At 43.4% G+C, this 14,490-nt stretch overlaps 1 protein-coding gene across 16 annotated transcripts in view; it reads right to left on the bottom strand.

The window, feature by feature from the left end:
• LOC125427328 (leucine-rich repeat flightless-interacting protein 2-like) overlaps nt 1-14,490 on the bottom strand; it is a 121,009-nt gene that overhangs the window by 41,146 nt on the left and 65,373 nt on the right. For 14 of the 16 annotated variants that reach the window (XR_007243666.1, XM_048486601.1, XM_048486596.1 and 11 more), the window contains 3 exons: nt 7,557-7,589; nt 6,004-6,129; nt 5,125-5,196 (listed from right to left, as the gene is read on the bottom strand). Coding sequence is in view for 15 of the 16 variants with exons in the window: in XM_048486601.1 (XP_048342558.1) it covers nt 5,125-5,196; nt 6,004-6,129; nt 7,557-7,589 (231 nt within the window). In the remaining variant the exon portion in view is untranslated. The remainder of the gene's footprint in view (nt 1-5,124; nt 5,197-6,003; nt 6,130-7,556; nt 7,590-14,490) is intronic. The other 2 variants (XM_048486599.1, XM_048486592.1) reach the window with 1 other exon arrangement.

Raw genomic sequence — 14,490 nt, 5'->3', positions numbered from 1 at the left:
ACAGGGGGCTCGAACTCTTGACCATGTGAGTGGCAGTGCAAGCACTTAACCACTACGCCACGCGGCTCTGTATACTGATGATACTGAACTCCAAATCTTAATGTATTGTCTAATAGACTGATAAAGATATCAAATACAAATGTTTGAGTCTGAGAGATGTTTACCAGTTAAGAACCACACAGAAAACACTAAAGGTCAAATTCTCACCTTCCTGTGATTCCAATTTTAGAACTTGTTCAAGTCTGGATGTGATTCTTAGCTGGATGTGATTCAGTCAACAGAATGGCAGGAGAAGGACTTCCAAAGGAGCTCTACATGAATTGGGGTGCTGTGTGGTTTCCGGGCTGTGTGGCCGTGTTCTAGCAGCATTCTCTCCTAACGTTTTGCCTGCATCTGTGGCTGGCGGCATCTTCAGAGGATCTGAAGCCCGGAAACCACACAGCACCCCAGTGATTCCGGCCGTGAAAGCCTTCGACAAATTCTACATGAATTGTTCGCGACTCTGATCCTGCTATGATATGATGAAGATTGGGAGTCCTTCTTCAAATCTGAGAAGATGCCTGGTGCCTTAGTATTGGTATGGCGAGTATCTTAGTGAGAGGAGTGCCAGAAAGGAATGAGGTCACCTTCTGGGAGTATAACAGGACTGAGGGAAGGCGTGTCTTATCATCCAGTGCTACTATTCCTGAAGCACTTCAGACCCTGAAGGGGGAAAAGGGGGAAGAACTGGCAGAAGAAGTCAGGGAGTGGCTTCCCTGTCCAAGTGATACTGGAAGGTGTGCCCGGGGGGAGGGGGGGGGGTCCCCTGTCGCAGCTTCTCACCAAAACCCATAGATGACCCAACAGAGACACAAATCCAGGAACCAAAGCCCGTAACAGACGCGGGTGTCAGCTTTGTCCCCGCAGGCAAGGCTGCTCTGAGATCCATCCACTTGCAAATCGTCTATTTCACCCTCACCTGCGCTTCTACAGTCGACACCGGACAGATGCGTCCGTCTCTGCACGATATAATCAACGAACATTAGAAGCCACAACACCCAAAATAAATGAACTGGGAGAACATTTTGATTTCCCTCGCCAGAGCATTGCAGACCTGGAAGCCATGCGAGGAAATTACACTGTGTGAAAGTGCTGAACTAGAACTCTTCAAGACATGAAACACTTTATGTTATTGTGGACTAACAGATACTGGGATTTCCTCACTCACTACAATGATAGCTCCCAAGGGCCCGTGCTGCCTTCCTATCAAATTAGCAAACATTTCAGCGTTAAAGCCATTCCAAAGACAAATGTATATAAAACATTTAAAACAACTAAATAAAGCACATAAGCACATAAATGCATAAAAACACACCAAAAGGAAGGATTTCTAATAAGAATTATTGAGGAGATGCCAAAAAGAACGAAACAAAATTCACCTGCTGGTGGAATATAATGAGAGAGATAACTTTTCTGGAGGAGGTTCCTACCCATAATGGAGAAAACCCTTGAATTGAGCCCAGAAGTAAATTGGAAGTCAGTATAGATGGAATCAGACTGGAGTGATAAGGAGCCTGTGGCCCACTCTAGCCAGCATTTGGCCTCAGCATTCTGTGTCAACTGCAGCCTTGCATGCAGTGCAGTGCATAATTTAATCTAGATGTTCCCATGGCATAGATGACCATGGCACAGGAATGGCCACGGAAGATTCAACAGGAGACCCAGATCCAAAGCACCCCCCAGGTGCAAACCTGCTCCTTTAGGGAAACTGTAGACCCTTCTCAGTTCCTGGGTCAAACCTTCCTCCAACTAGTAGCATCTCCACAATTTTTTCCTGGGAGAACATTTTCCTGGGAGAACACCAAGTTTAGTTTGTTAGAACTTGTTCATTTAAAACTGCAACCTGTTCATGGTTTCTGCAGCCTCTCTAGAATCCACTGGAAGCGTGAGACAGAGAGAAGAGTAATCTGCATCCACATTGGTGATAACTCAGCCCAAATCTCCAGATGACCTCTCCCAGTGGTTTCACAAAGCAGCACTCCCCCAGCACCACACTCTGAATCCCACCTGCAAGGCAGGACTGAAGCCCCAGGAACACTTGGAAGTTGTCCAGCTGCCCCCTTGATCAAGAATGGGTACATTTGTGGTTGGACAGCAATTATTCAACTCTCTGGGTCCACAGCAGGTTACGGTAGGGGTGGATTGCACCACTGCCTGCTTCCAGGCAGGGGCAACGACACCCATTCAGGGAACCATTTACTATTTGTAAATTTTCACTAAAACATCATCTTGTTTATACGATTGTACCTCTGAGCTCCGACTCAACTGTGGTTTGTAAGTGCTATACTCATTCAGAACTCATACTTTCTGTGACTGGATTCCCACCTATCTTTCTTTGTTTTCCACACACAATTATTTAATCTGGAAAGGTTCATGACAGAATTCATGTTTAGACTCCGTTCCTCCCCCCACCCCTGAAAATTCCTTGCTTAAGTAAGATTCACATTTTGATTTCCATATACCTGAAGAAGTGAGAATGACTCACAAAAGAAAGACCGTTTGTCTTTAAGGTGCCACTGGACATGACTGGCATTCTGTAGGGCAGAATTTTAAATACTGCGCGTGCATGCTTGAATTAGAGCAGATTTTCCAGATAGTCTCATGTTTTTCTGAAGCCAAAAAGTAATATTTTTGAAATGTAAGGATTTTATGAAATTAGGCACACTTTTCAAAGTAGTATAAAGCATGCAAAAGCCACACCAGTGTTATATGTAACCTCCACATATGGTTCTGAATTGAAAAATCAGAATTCAAGGAAAAGCAAGAAGTGCATTCAAAAGGCAAGGAACAGAAGTGTAACATCCATGGCACCAATACAGGACAACTGCAAAGGTTTAGTTACACCAAAGATATTATACATTCATCTTTTTATAATTTTTTTAAAACAAAATGCTCAACTACTACTGAAACCTAAAGGCAAATACTACCTCAGTGGTGTACTGGCTAAGAGCAGGCGTACTCTAATCTGGGGGAACTGGGTTTGATTACCCACTCTGCTGCTTGAGCTGTGGAGACTTATCTGGGGAATTCAGATTAGCCTGTGCACTCCCACACACACCAGATGGGTGACCTTGGGCTAGTCACAGTTCTTCTAAGCTCTCTCAGCCCCACCTACCTCACAGGGTGTTTGCTGTGAGGGGGTAAGGGAAAGGAGTTTGTAAGCCACTTTGAACCTCCTTACAGGAGAGAAAGGGGGGGGGGGATAGAAATCCTCTTCTTCTTCAGGACCCTCCATGGTATTTAAGGTGAATAAGATTCATGGAATGAAATCTAATACATCAGGACCCTTCATGGTATCAGCGTGTAATAAGGTTGTTTTGCATATTTACCCTTACTAAGGCCATATATCTGCAAGGCTTAGCAAAAATGCAACTGAAGAACATTTGTCCTTTTTACTTAAAAAAACCCCCCATTAAATGGTTGACTTAAATTACACAGAAAGGCTTCCTGGCCTTTTAAGGGGTGCTATAATTAATGTACATTTTTTTCTTCAAAGATATCCTCTTTGATCATTAATAAAAAGGAATCCTTTAAGTAGTATGGGAATTTTCCATTACAATGACTTAGTCAACAGGGTAGAAGGCTCCTATCTGAAAAGGAGTTCTAAATGCCCATACTGGCAGAATGAAGATTTTAATCTTAGAAGTTTCTATGTCAATAAAGGCTTGCTTAAAAAAATCTTGAAAGTTTCTTTTTTGTTTTGAATAGCATGTTTGAATGGTGGAGATCTATGTGATACAGAGAACTACCAATATTCAATAGTAAAGAATTTATTAAAAATAAAATGTCTACACACATACTCTCTGCACTGCAATTGGTTGGGTCAGGAATACCAAAGAAAGGTTCCTCTGTCCTTCATTCTGTATATGCCCTAGCTGATCTTACTCTAAGGCAGGGCCTTTAAACTCAGAAAGTGTGTGTGCGTGCGTGCGTATCCTGTCAAGTCACAGCTGACATACAGCAACCCTGTAGAATTTTCAAGGCAAAAGATGTTCAGAGGTTGGCTGATTCCACATGGGCTGAGAGAATTCTGGAAACAGTGTGACTGGCCCAAGGTCATCTAGCACGCTTCAAATGGAAGAGGGGTTCTCCAGATTACTGTGCACCACTCTTAACCACTACATTATGCTGGCTTCTCTAAGCTTAGAAGTTAAGAGTTCTAAGAGCTTCTTTTAGCCTTGGACTCTTTGTCTAGGCAGCCCTCCCAGGTGGCAGTGGCAGCCATCATCTGGAGCTCAAGTTTAAGAGCTCCTTCCTTCAACATAATGAACTAAGATGGGACCCGTCCAATGGCAAAACAATTATTATCTCCACTTGTAAGTCAAGTAATCTTTTCTTGTAATTTCTAGGATGATGCAATCTAACCCTCCACGTCGAGGTGTCAGATTCTTGGTTAATGTGCATGCTAACCAATTCATCTTCCCTAGCCATGAAGGCATTTCTAAAACCTTGATGGTTGGTTCTTGGAGAGCCAGGAAGTGTGGTGTAGTGGTTAAGACTGATGGACTCTAATCTGGAGAACTGGCTATGATTCCCCAGTCCTCCACATCAGTGGTAGACTCTTATCTGGTGAACTGGATTTGTTTCCCAGCTCCTACACATAAAACCTGCTGGGTGACCTTGGGCTAGTCCCAGCTCTCTCAGAACTCTCTCAGCCCCACCTAAATGGTGCCTGTTGTGGGAAAAGGAAGCAGGTTATAAACGGCTTTGAGACAAGAGAGAAAAAAGGGGTATAAATCCAAACCCTTCTTCTTAGCAAGTTAGTTGAACTTTCTCATTTGTGCCTATCTTTAGCTAGGAGAGTGAAAAATCTTAAAATGAAGCCTAAACTTCCAAAATAAACTTCTCCACATTTCCTGTAAAAGTTCATATTAAAAAGGATGGCTCAACTTCTCTCTTTGGTCTAATTATACCTATGCAGTTCTTGTAGCATTTGTGGGTCCATTGCAAAAAGTGCAACACATTCTTTGGCATAAATCTATTATGCAGTTTCAGATCTCTAAGAGGCCATATGTGATTACAATTCCTCACATCTCCTTTCCTCTTTGAATGTTTAGCCAAGGTTTAGCACACTCTACATAGTACCTTCATTTCCTTCAATCCCTGCATGTATTTTCCTTCTACATCTTGAATCTGGTCCTTTAACTCATTGATGTCCTGAAGACCGCAAAACCATCAGATTACCACTGAGCAATGGCGTTACAAAAGAGGATTTTTTTCTATTATTCATTTCTATTCATTCATTCATTCATTCATTCATTCATTCATTCATTCATTCATTCATTCATTCATTCATCAAAGAACACCTTAACAGCCCAATCCAGATTGGGGTGGGTGGGGGAGGATGAGAGAAAATGCCTTGTGGGAATGGAGGGGGCCCGCCTGTGTGTTTGTCCACCCCACTGGCACAAGGGGCACCAATGCCAGTGGTGAAAGCAAACTTGGCAGTGGGCAGGTGCCACATAGCTCTGCCAGGCACCCAAACCTGGAAGGGCCCCCCGCTCCAAAGCTACACCAGTGTCAGGCAGCAAGATGGTGCAGCAGAGGGTGGCTGGGTGCATTCTTGGGAGTGGGGCTGATTTTAGTCAGCTTCCACTGAGGTTTCAGCCCAGAAACACACTCCTCCCTGGCTGTAGACTTACACCCATGGAAAGTATGGCCTAAACCTGTTTGTGCTATGGGGCCATTTGGGCAGCAGGAAGGTTTTGAGTTTCCCATCTTCCTGTGTTGTCCCAAACCCCTTGGGAAGTGGCGCAGTGCTACCTTTGCTGTGACATACCCAGCTGCCACAGAGCTCCCCCCCACAAGAGTATAGCAAAAGCGCATACTGCAAACTTAATGTTTTAGCCCAATAAATTATCACGGCTCCATTGTTGGCAAACTTTGTTAACAGAGATGTGCTCAGAACTCACTATTGTATGGCAGAGTTACCCTATTCGCTTCCACTTTTAACAAGTACCTTACCTTAATTTCTCTAATAGATGCTTCGGTATCAACAGAAAGGGAGGTGTCTCCACTGCCCCTCCGTGAAGAAGTTCCACCTAAGGAGGCCAAGGTAGCTGCTGACAAACTGGACACAGTACGAGCCCCCTGGAATTAAAAAAACAATTTTTCAAAACCTTTTTTTAAGTAGCCAAACGAAGAAGCAACTTTTACTTATTTTGAACACAAAAGCCAAACTTGACAACAAATTTCATAGTGTGGCACTCCTCCACCTATGTGTCCCGACCCACTTATGAGTGACAAACTCTCATCTGGTGAACCAGTGGCGTAGGAGGTTAAAAGCGCATGTATCTAATCTGGAGGAACCGGGTTTGATTCCCAGTTCTGCTGCCTGAGCTGTGGAGGCTTATCTGGGGAATTCAGATTAGCCTGTACACTCCCACACACGCCAGCTGGGTGACCTTGGGCTAGTCACAGCTTCTCGGAGCTCTCTCAGCCCCACCTACCTCACAGGGTATTTGTTGTGAGGGGGGAAGGGAAAGGAGATTGTAAGCCCCTTTGAGTCTCCTGCAGGAGAGAGAGGGGGATATAAATCCAAACTCTTCTTCTTCTTCTTGTGTCTATTGTGAGGTAAAGAAGGGAAAGGAGATTGTAAGCCCCTTTGAGCATCCTCACAGGAGAGATACTCCAAATTCTTCTTCCCAGCTGGTGCTTTTATTCCTTGCGCTGGCAGGGTGGGCATCCATGCTGGCACAGGGCGACACTGACTCCAGAAGTAGGCCTACTTGTCTGCCCCCTCCCCCCACCCCCCGGATTGGGCTACCCGTGTCAGGTGACTACCCAGTGCCTGCCATTTTCAAGATACTTTTTGTTCCCCTGTTTTCAATAAGGGGGAAAAGGAGAGAAAGGAAGTGCTAAAGAAATAAGAGCAGAACTACAGGAAGGGCAACCTCTCTCCATGGAGGAAAAAGGAGTAGCTGCTGCTGTTGCTGCTCCCCCCTGTGCTGAACAGGGCAGCATTTTTAGGAGCTTCTGAACATCCATTTACAGGAAATGCTCAGATGAGACTGCACAGCGGCCACATCAATGAGTTATCTCAGTCTGGTAGTACAACCTCTGAAGTCCTTGCACAAAAATTATATGTCCAAATATCACCAGTTAGTTTACAACATTTCTCATTATTAACTATATACATTTTTCCAGCCTCAGTCTATACCTATAAGTACTGCACACTTTCCATTCACCCACAATTTATTTATTTATTTGAAACATTCATATGCCCCCTTTCCACTTAAATAGGGTCTCCACATTTAAAACATTAAAATCATATCTAAAATGTGAGTGCTTGTGTGTGTATTACAATACATATTACAGCATATTACAAAATTATATATATAGTGGACAGCTAAATTCATATGGGAGAAGGCATGCGGGTCCCAAGCTGTATAGGGCTTTAAAGGCCAATATCAGCACCTTAAATGGAACCCAGAAGCAAGTTGGAAGCCATATAGATGGACCAAGATGGGCATCACATTGTCCCTGCGATTCACCAGTCAACACACATATCCTCTTACCCTCTCAAATTCTTTGTCAGTCCTTTCTTCAACCTAGAGTGTGAAAGAAGAAATCGCAATTACATTACAGCTCAACAAACCATCTCCCTTTCCTACAGACCATTTCCTTAAACCTACTGGTCATGTCTCCATCTGCTTTGTGGAGTTATGTGCTCACCAGGAAGTCTGCTCCAGAATTACTACTCTCTTGCATATTAATAACAGATATCTTTCTTGTCACTCCTCAGGAACAAGTAGGGACCAATTAACATCAGTGCCATACATTCCCATTCGCGTAATTAATCAAATAACCACTGCAAGCTTAACGTGAAGGCGGAAAACAACTGATGGACAATGCAGATTCACAGAGCTGTATCAACAGAAGGGTGTCTGTCACACACAGTGCCCTTTGTTATGGTTGTAGTTCTCACACTGTGGGTCAGGACACATAAGTGGGTTGCAGGAAAGTAGCTGGGGTAGGCTCTGGAGAAGGAGAGAAAGGAGGAGCTGCTGTGCTCCCTTCTCCTCTGCTCTATCAACTCACTACTTCCCTCAGAGAGGGAGACAGCAGCTCTGCCTGCCTGCCTGCTGCCAAGAGAACTACTCCATATAAGCCCATGCCCATCACTTTCCTAGAACCAAGACACCAGCTGGTGGATCCAAAAAAGTGCCAGGTCCCAGCTGCCAGTGGTACAGGAGGGAACAGGCATGGCCTCTATTGGTTGCTTACTGGACCTGCACAGGCTGGGTCCAAGCTATGTCCCAGTCTGTGGTGCTGCCGCCATGGGCTTAGCTCAGGGGTCTGCAACCTAAAGCTCTCCAGATCTTCATGGACTACAATTCCCATCAGCCCCTGCCAGCATAGCCAATTGGCCATGCTGGCAGGGGCTGATGGGATTTGTAGTCCGTGAACATCTGGAGAGCCGCAGGTTGCAGACCCCTGGCTTAGCTGATTCCAACTGGTGGCTGGCCTTCAGGCAATAAGCATAGCCTGCACCTGCTGCCCCAAAGATCTGGGCTGCAGGTGGTCAGGTCTGATTCCAGGGTGGCAGGTGGTGCTGGTAAATGTTCTCTCTCACTTCACACCGACCTTGCACAGGGATAACATGGAATAACAGCTAGGTATAAACATATGAACACTGTCCCAAATTTTAATAGTTGGATTCACATATGAGCACCAAATAACACAATCATCAGGAATGTGTGACTGGGTGCAATTCACATAGAGCATACTGCTTTTGGCAAATGTGTGATTGCCTCTGCAAAAATCCTTGAGATTTTTACACAGTTTAATACTGCTATATATTTATAAATATTAAAATGAAAAAATATATTCATTTATTCAGAATTAACATATGTGAAATTCTTGCATGGGGTGGGTGGGTGGACTTTTCTTCAACCATGTCTTCAATGCAGATTAAGAGATAAACATTGAAAAAAACCCTCCTAAATATATATCTATGGGGTTTTGACCTGGCAGAGATTGACAGGAAAAGTGTCCTTGGTGTTGTAGTAGACAGCTGGATGAAATGCTGATTCAGTATGCAACAATGGCAACAAACGCCAATTCTATTCTCGGGATTATTCGAAAGGAAATTGAAAAGAAAATGACCCATATCAGAATTTGCCTGTACAGACCTATGAGTGCAGTCTTATTTGTAATCCAGTGCAGTTCTGAGAGGAGTGGCTAGGGGTGGACGGAGGAGCAGCAGTGGTGTAGTGTTTAAGAGCAGGTGCATTCTAATCTGGAGGAACCGGGTTTGATTCCCCGCTCTGCCGCTTGAGCTGTGGAGGCTTATCTGGGGAATTCAGATTAGCCTGTACACTCCAACACACGCCAGCCGGATGACCTTGGGCTAGTCACAGTTCTTCTGAGCTCCCTCAGCCCCACCTACCTCACAGGGTGTTTGTTGTGAGGGAGGAAAGAGTTTGTAAGCCCCTTTGAGTCTCCTTACAGGAGAGAAAGGGGGGATATAAACCCAACTCCTCCTCCTCCTCCTCCTCCTTCATATCTCAGAAAGGAAGAATGGCTGAAGAAATTACTAAGGAAAACAACAAAACAAGCATTTGGGCAACCTCCCTACAAAAAAGGCTGAAGTGCCCAGAGCTTTTACAATTTTTAGAAAAAAGGACAACCAAGGAGAGGTAAGAGAGAGATTTATAAAATGACCAGCAGCAAAGCCCACTGCGGGGGAAGAGGAAGCATCTCCCACTGCAAAGACTTTGCTGGGGCTGCACAGCAATTGGCTAAGGGTGCGTCATCAGATGTTCAAACCCTTAGCCAATTATGCATTGTAAGATAGGTGGGGTAGAAAATAGAGAACTGTGAAATTCACTGTCAGTTGATGTCATGATGACTACAAGCACAGATGGCTTTGAAGAGGGATTAAACACATTCATGGAGAATTGGTTCACCAATGGCTACAAGTCCTAGAGGCTAAACAGAACCTCCATATTTAGAGATAGCAAGCCTCTAAATACTAGTATTAAGAAGTAACATCTACAGAAGATAATTTTGGTTTCGGTGCCTCTTCCTAGTCCATCTTTCAGCGAAGTACCATAAAACATTTAAGGATATCATAGTTCCCCAACTGACAATATTACTGAATAAAATGTTAGAAAATGGAAAGATCCCTGAAACATGGAAAGAAGCCCCTATCATTTTAATCTAAATTAGAAGTTCCCCAAGTAAATTTCTAGACCTATTTTTCTACTTAATAATGATTGCAAAATTTTTACATTAGTTTTGGCCTAAAGACTCTAAAAGATATCACAAGACTATTTACATCGTGGCAGCAATTAGGCGGTTCTTCTACTCCCAAGGGGGTCAATGCGTCCCAGCAGCAGTGAGAGCCTTTGAAGGCAAACTGATCCCAAAAACCTTGTATGGCGCTCCAATCTGGCTAAATCATAATCTAAAGCCTCTTGAGTCTATACAATCTAGCTTCTTTCGCAAACTACTTGGAATTTCAAACAGCGTGTCATCTCTCTCTTTATGTTCGGAATTAGGTCTAAATCTTCTCAAAACACGTATATGGCTCTCCTCGCTTCGATACTGGCTGCGCCTCCATTTCCGATCAGAACAGGACAGCCTAACAAAGCGAATGCTTTCGGATTCCTACCTCTCCACTTGGAGTCTTCTGATCAAGGAAAAAATTAATTCGTTAGGCTTCGCTTTAGACTTCTTCATGAACATGGACGGGCGCCAAATAGTCAAACTTCTGTCGCTAAGGCTACTTGACATTGAAAATCAATTGCTTTCTACTCAATACATGAAGGGCATTTTACCGGAGGGCTCCCACCCTCTTCCCTTCAGTAAAGGGCTACCAAGGTACTTTTACAATATATCTTCACCATATCTCCGACGTACTTAATGCTAGCCCGACTAAATGCCCTACCTTCAGCAGTCCTGAGCGGCAGATTTCTCCAGATCCCATACCAACAAAGAACGTGTCCCTGCTCACAAAAAGCCATCGAAACAATCGAGCACATCCTCCTAGATTGCGAACTATATACTTCATCTAGAAGACAATAAATAGACCCATACACTGAGAACTATGCCAACTCACCAGACAAGGTTAAATCCTTCTTTCTGCTTTGTGATCAGTCTCCTCAGAGATCCCTAGACGTTGCCAAATTTCTGGCGCTGGCACAGCAGATTCGTCACAGATTTTAGTTTATTTATTTATTTATTGTTTTAACCGCTGGAAATGTTCGAACCTACTTATTTTAACTTGATTCTCCTCAACCTCCCTGTTGTATTTTAAACTTATGCCAATAAAAAGGTTGATGATGATGATGACTATTTACATACAGACCAAGCAGGTTATGTTCTGAAACGTATTGGTAATAGAAATGTTAGAGCAGTAATAAATATTATAGATTACTTAGATAAAAACCCAAGTAAGAAAATGGCAATTGTTTGCTTAGATGCTAAAAAGGCATCTGACAATGTGAATTGGGGATCTATGAAATTAATTCTAAAAAAATGAATATGGGAAATTTATGAATGCAGTTGAAGCAATATATCGAGATCAAAAGGCAAAATTGAAAATAAATGGGAACTTGACAGAAGAGGTTAGAATCTAGAGGGGAATTAGACAATGATGTCCTCTTTCTCCTCTCCTGTTCAGTGTTGGACTCTGTGTTTGACTGACCCCTTTGAGAAATTAGCAGTATTATTAAATAAAGATCTCAAAAGTTAAATAAAGGATTAAATGTTAATAAAAGTAATATTAAACTGAGAGCTTTCGCTGCTGATGTTGTAATCTTTGTGGATGATCACTTAAATAATTTATTACCGACTCTTCAATTAATTAATTTGGAAGTATAATTAGGTTTAAAATTAACAAGAAAACACAAATGCGTCTTTTTAATTTGACAAAAATGAACAAAAAGAATTGACTAAGAAATACAAAATGATACCAGTTAAATACTTAGGAATTTATATAGGAAAAAACAAGATTTATATGAATAATTACAAAAAAATCTGGGAAGAAATTTTTAAAAACGTTAATAAATGAAGAAATTTAATCCTGTCCCTATCAGCTTGAATATCATTAGTTAAACTGACAACCTTACCCAAATTGGTTTATCTTTTTCAAAATATTCCAACCCCTGCTTTTCCTCATCCTTGCCCCCACTCAATTAGTTGGTTTTGGCACCACTGGGGTAGCACGCCAAGCACTGATGTTGTGACCTATGTATTTGTTGTAAGCCACCCTGAGCCTGCCATGGGGAGGTCAACACTGCTGTTATGAAACTTTGCAGCATTTGACAGAGTCAACTATGGTCTTTTGACCGACCGCCTCGCCGTCACTGGGATTTGAGGTATAGCCTGGCAAGGGCTGGCTTGTTTCTCCAAGGCTGGGGACAATGTGTGGCATTTTGTGAGAGTATGGCCCAACAGAACCCCTTGCTCTTGCCAGTCCTGGTCCACATTTCCAACTTTGCTGGCTTTCCAAAAATCCCTCTCTCCTATTTGATACACATCTAAAATAAAGTGGGATAGAATGGACCATTGATACTTACGTGAAGGGTCTTTCTCCTGAGAGGTCAGAGGGTGTCTCATGGGTTGTTCCATTCTCTCACCCGGGAGGCAGGTCTAACTAAATTCTATTCCACCTTCCAACTGTCACCGTAACATCCCTTCTACCCTCAGTATTGCATTGACTAGGTAGTTCATATATACACACACAGACAGTGGAAACGTGGAACTTAAGTAACATTTAATGACTAGAAACATAGAAACTTGAGTATCATTTAATTGATCATCATTCCGAATGGAAAGTTGGAAATTTTGTGAATCAGTACAAAACCAGCAATTAAAAAATGTAATACCATCAACATTTTAGCTGAACCGCTAAATCCGCACTCAATAGTATGGTAACCGCTAAGTATGGAACCGCTATCCGCACTCAATAGTATGGTAAGCTTCCATTGCCAGATAACTCTTTCAGGGAGGGCCGAGACACTCCGACCTCTCAGGAGAAAGACCCTTCTCGTAAGTATCAATGGTCCGTTCTCCTGGAGGCGGAGGGTGTCTCATAAGACATACCAATGCAGTGTCCCAATCTCCCTCGGTGGGAATCATTGGTCTCCGGACATGTGATGCAATACCTTGGTTCCGAATACCACTCTGTTATCAGCCCAGGATTGAATCTGATGTCTTACAAACATTGACAATGAAGACCACACAGCCGCATTGCATATATCTTCCACCGACACCTGGTGTCTTAGTGCTGTATTTGTGGCTGCACTCCTAACGGAGTGCGCTGTGATACCCAATGGAACCTCTAGGTTAGTACTTTTGTAAGCCTCTGCAATGCATAACTTCAAATTTGCACTAATGGTAGCCGTGGACATCTTTTGACCCAAATTGGGATGAGTAACGTTAATGAACATGTCAAGAGTTTTTCTGATGGACTCGGTTCATTTAATGTACACTCTTAGAGCCCTACAGACATCTAGTTTATGCCATCTTTTCTGTACCTCCCCTGAAGGGTTAGGGATGAATGTGGGCAACACAATCTCTTGCCTTAGATGAAAACGCGTACAAACTTTAGGTCAAAAATTGGGGTCTGTGCATAGCACTACCCTATCCGGATAGAATGAGCGCAAGTCATCCCTAATCGACAGGGCTCTAATTTCTGAGACCCTTCATGCAGAAGTTACCGCCACCAAGAACAGCAACTTCATTCTAAGCCACCGCAGGTGTATGGAACCAATGAGCTCAAAAGGTGACTTAGTAAGCCCCACCAGGACTGTATTCAGATTCCATGATGGAAAACGGTGGATAATTGGACTCTGTGTTTGACTGACCCCTTTGAGAAATTTGCATATATCTGGATGACTAGAAACATAGGAAACTAAGTTATCAGGCCATGCTGTGTATAAAGCTGCCAACTGCCTTTTTAAGGTAGCCACTCTCAACCCAGAAGCCACTCCATCTTGCAGGAAAGCTAGAATATTTGGCAGCTGGGGAATTTCTGGATTTATGTGCCTTCTGTTGCACCAACCTACGAAAACACGCCAAGTACAATCATAAATGCGGTTGGTGGACCCCCACCTAGCAGCTAGTATTGTGTTAATGACCTCAGGTGAGTAACCCTTGTCCGTTAACCTTGTCCCTTCAAGAGCCATGCGGTTCAGTGAAGACGATGTGGCTCTGGATGACAAACCAGACCCTGAATCAGCAAGTCTGGTCTGGTCGGCAGATGTAAAAGTTCGATCATTGACAGGTGAATGATGGCCGTGAACCATGGTCTTCTTGGCCAATAGGGAGCGACCAGAATCATTTTGTTGCATTCTCTCAAAAGCCTGCGCAGTAGACGTGGCAGAAGTAGAATTGGAGGGAAAGCGTACACTGTCCCCTGTGGCCAAGGTGACATTAAGGCGTCTGTCCCCGTAGCAGCTGGATGGTAATAGTGGGTGAAGAACTGTGGTACCTGGAAAT

Source organism: Sphaerodactylus townsendi, linkage group LG02, assembly GCF_021028975.2.
Source record: "Sphaerodactylus townsendi isolate TG3544 linkage group LG02, MPM_Stown_v2.3, whole genome shotgun sequence".
NCBI classification, from domain to species: Eukaryota; Metazoa; Chordata; class Lepidosauria; order Squamata; family Sphaerodactylidae; genus Sphaerodactylus; species Sphaerodactylus townsendi.
Note: the sequence above shows the minus strand (reverse complement) of the source record. Positions and strands in the feature narration are given on the sequence as shown.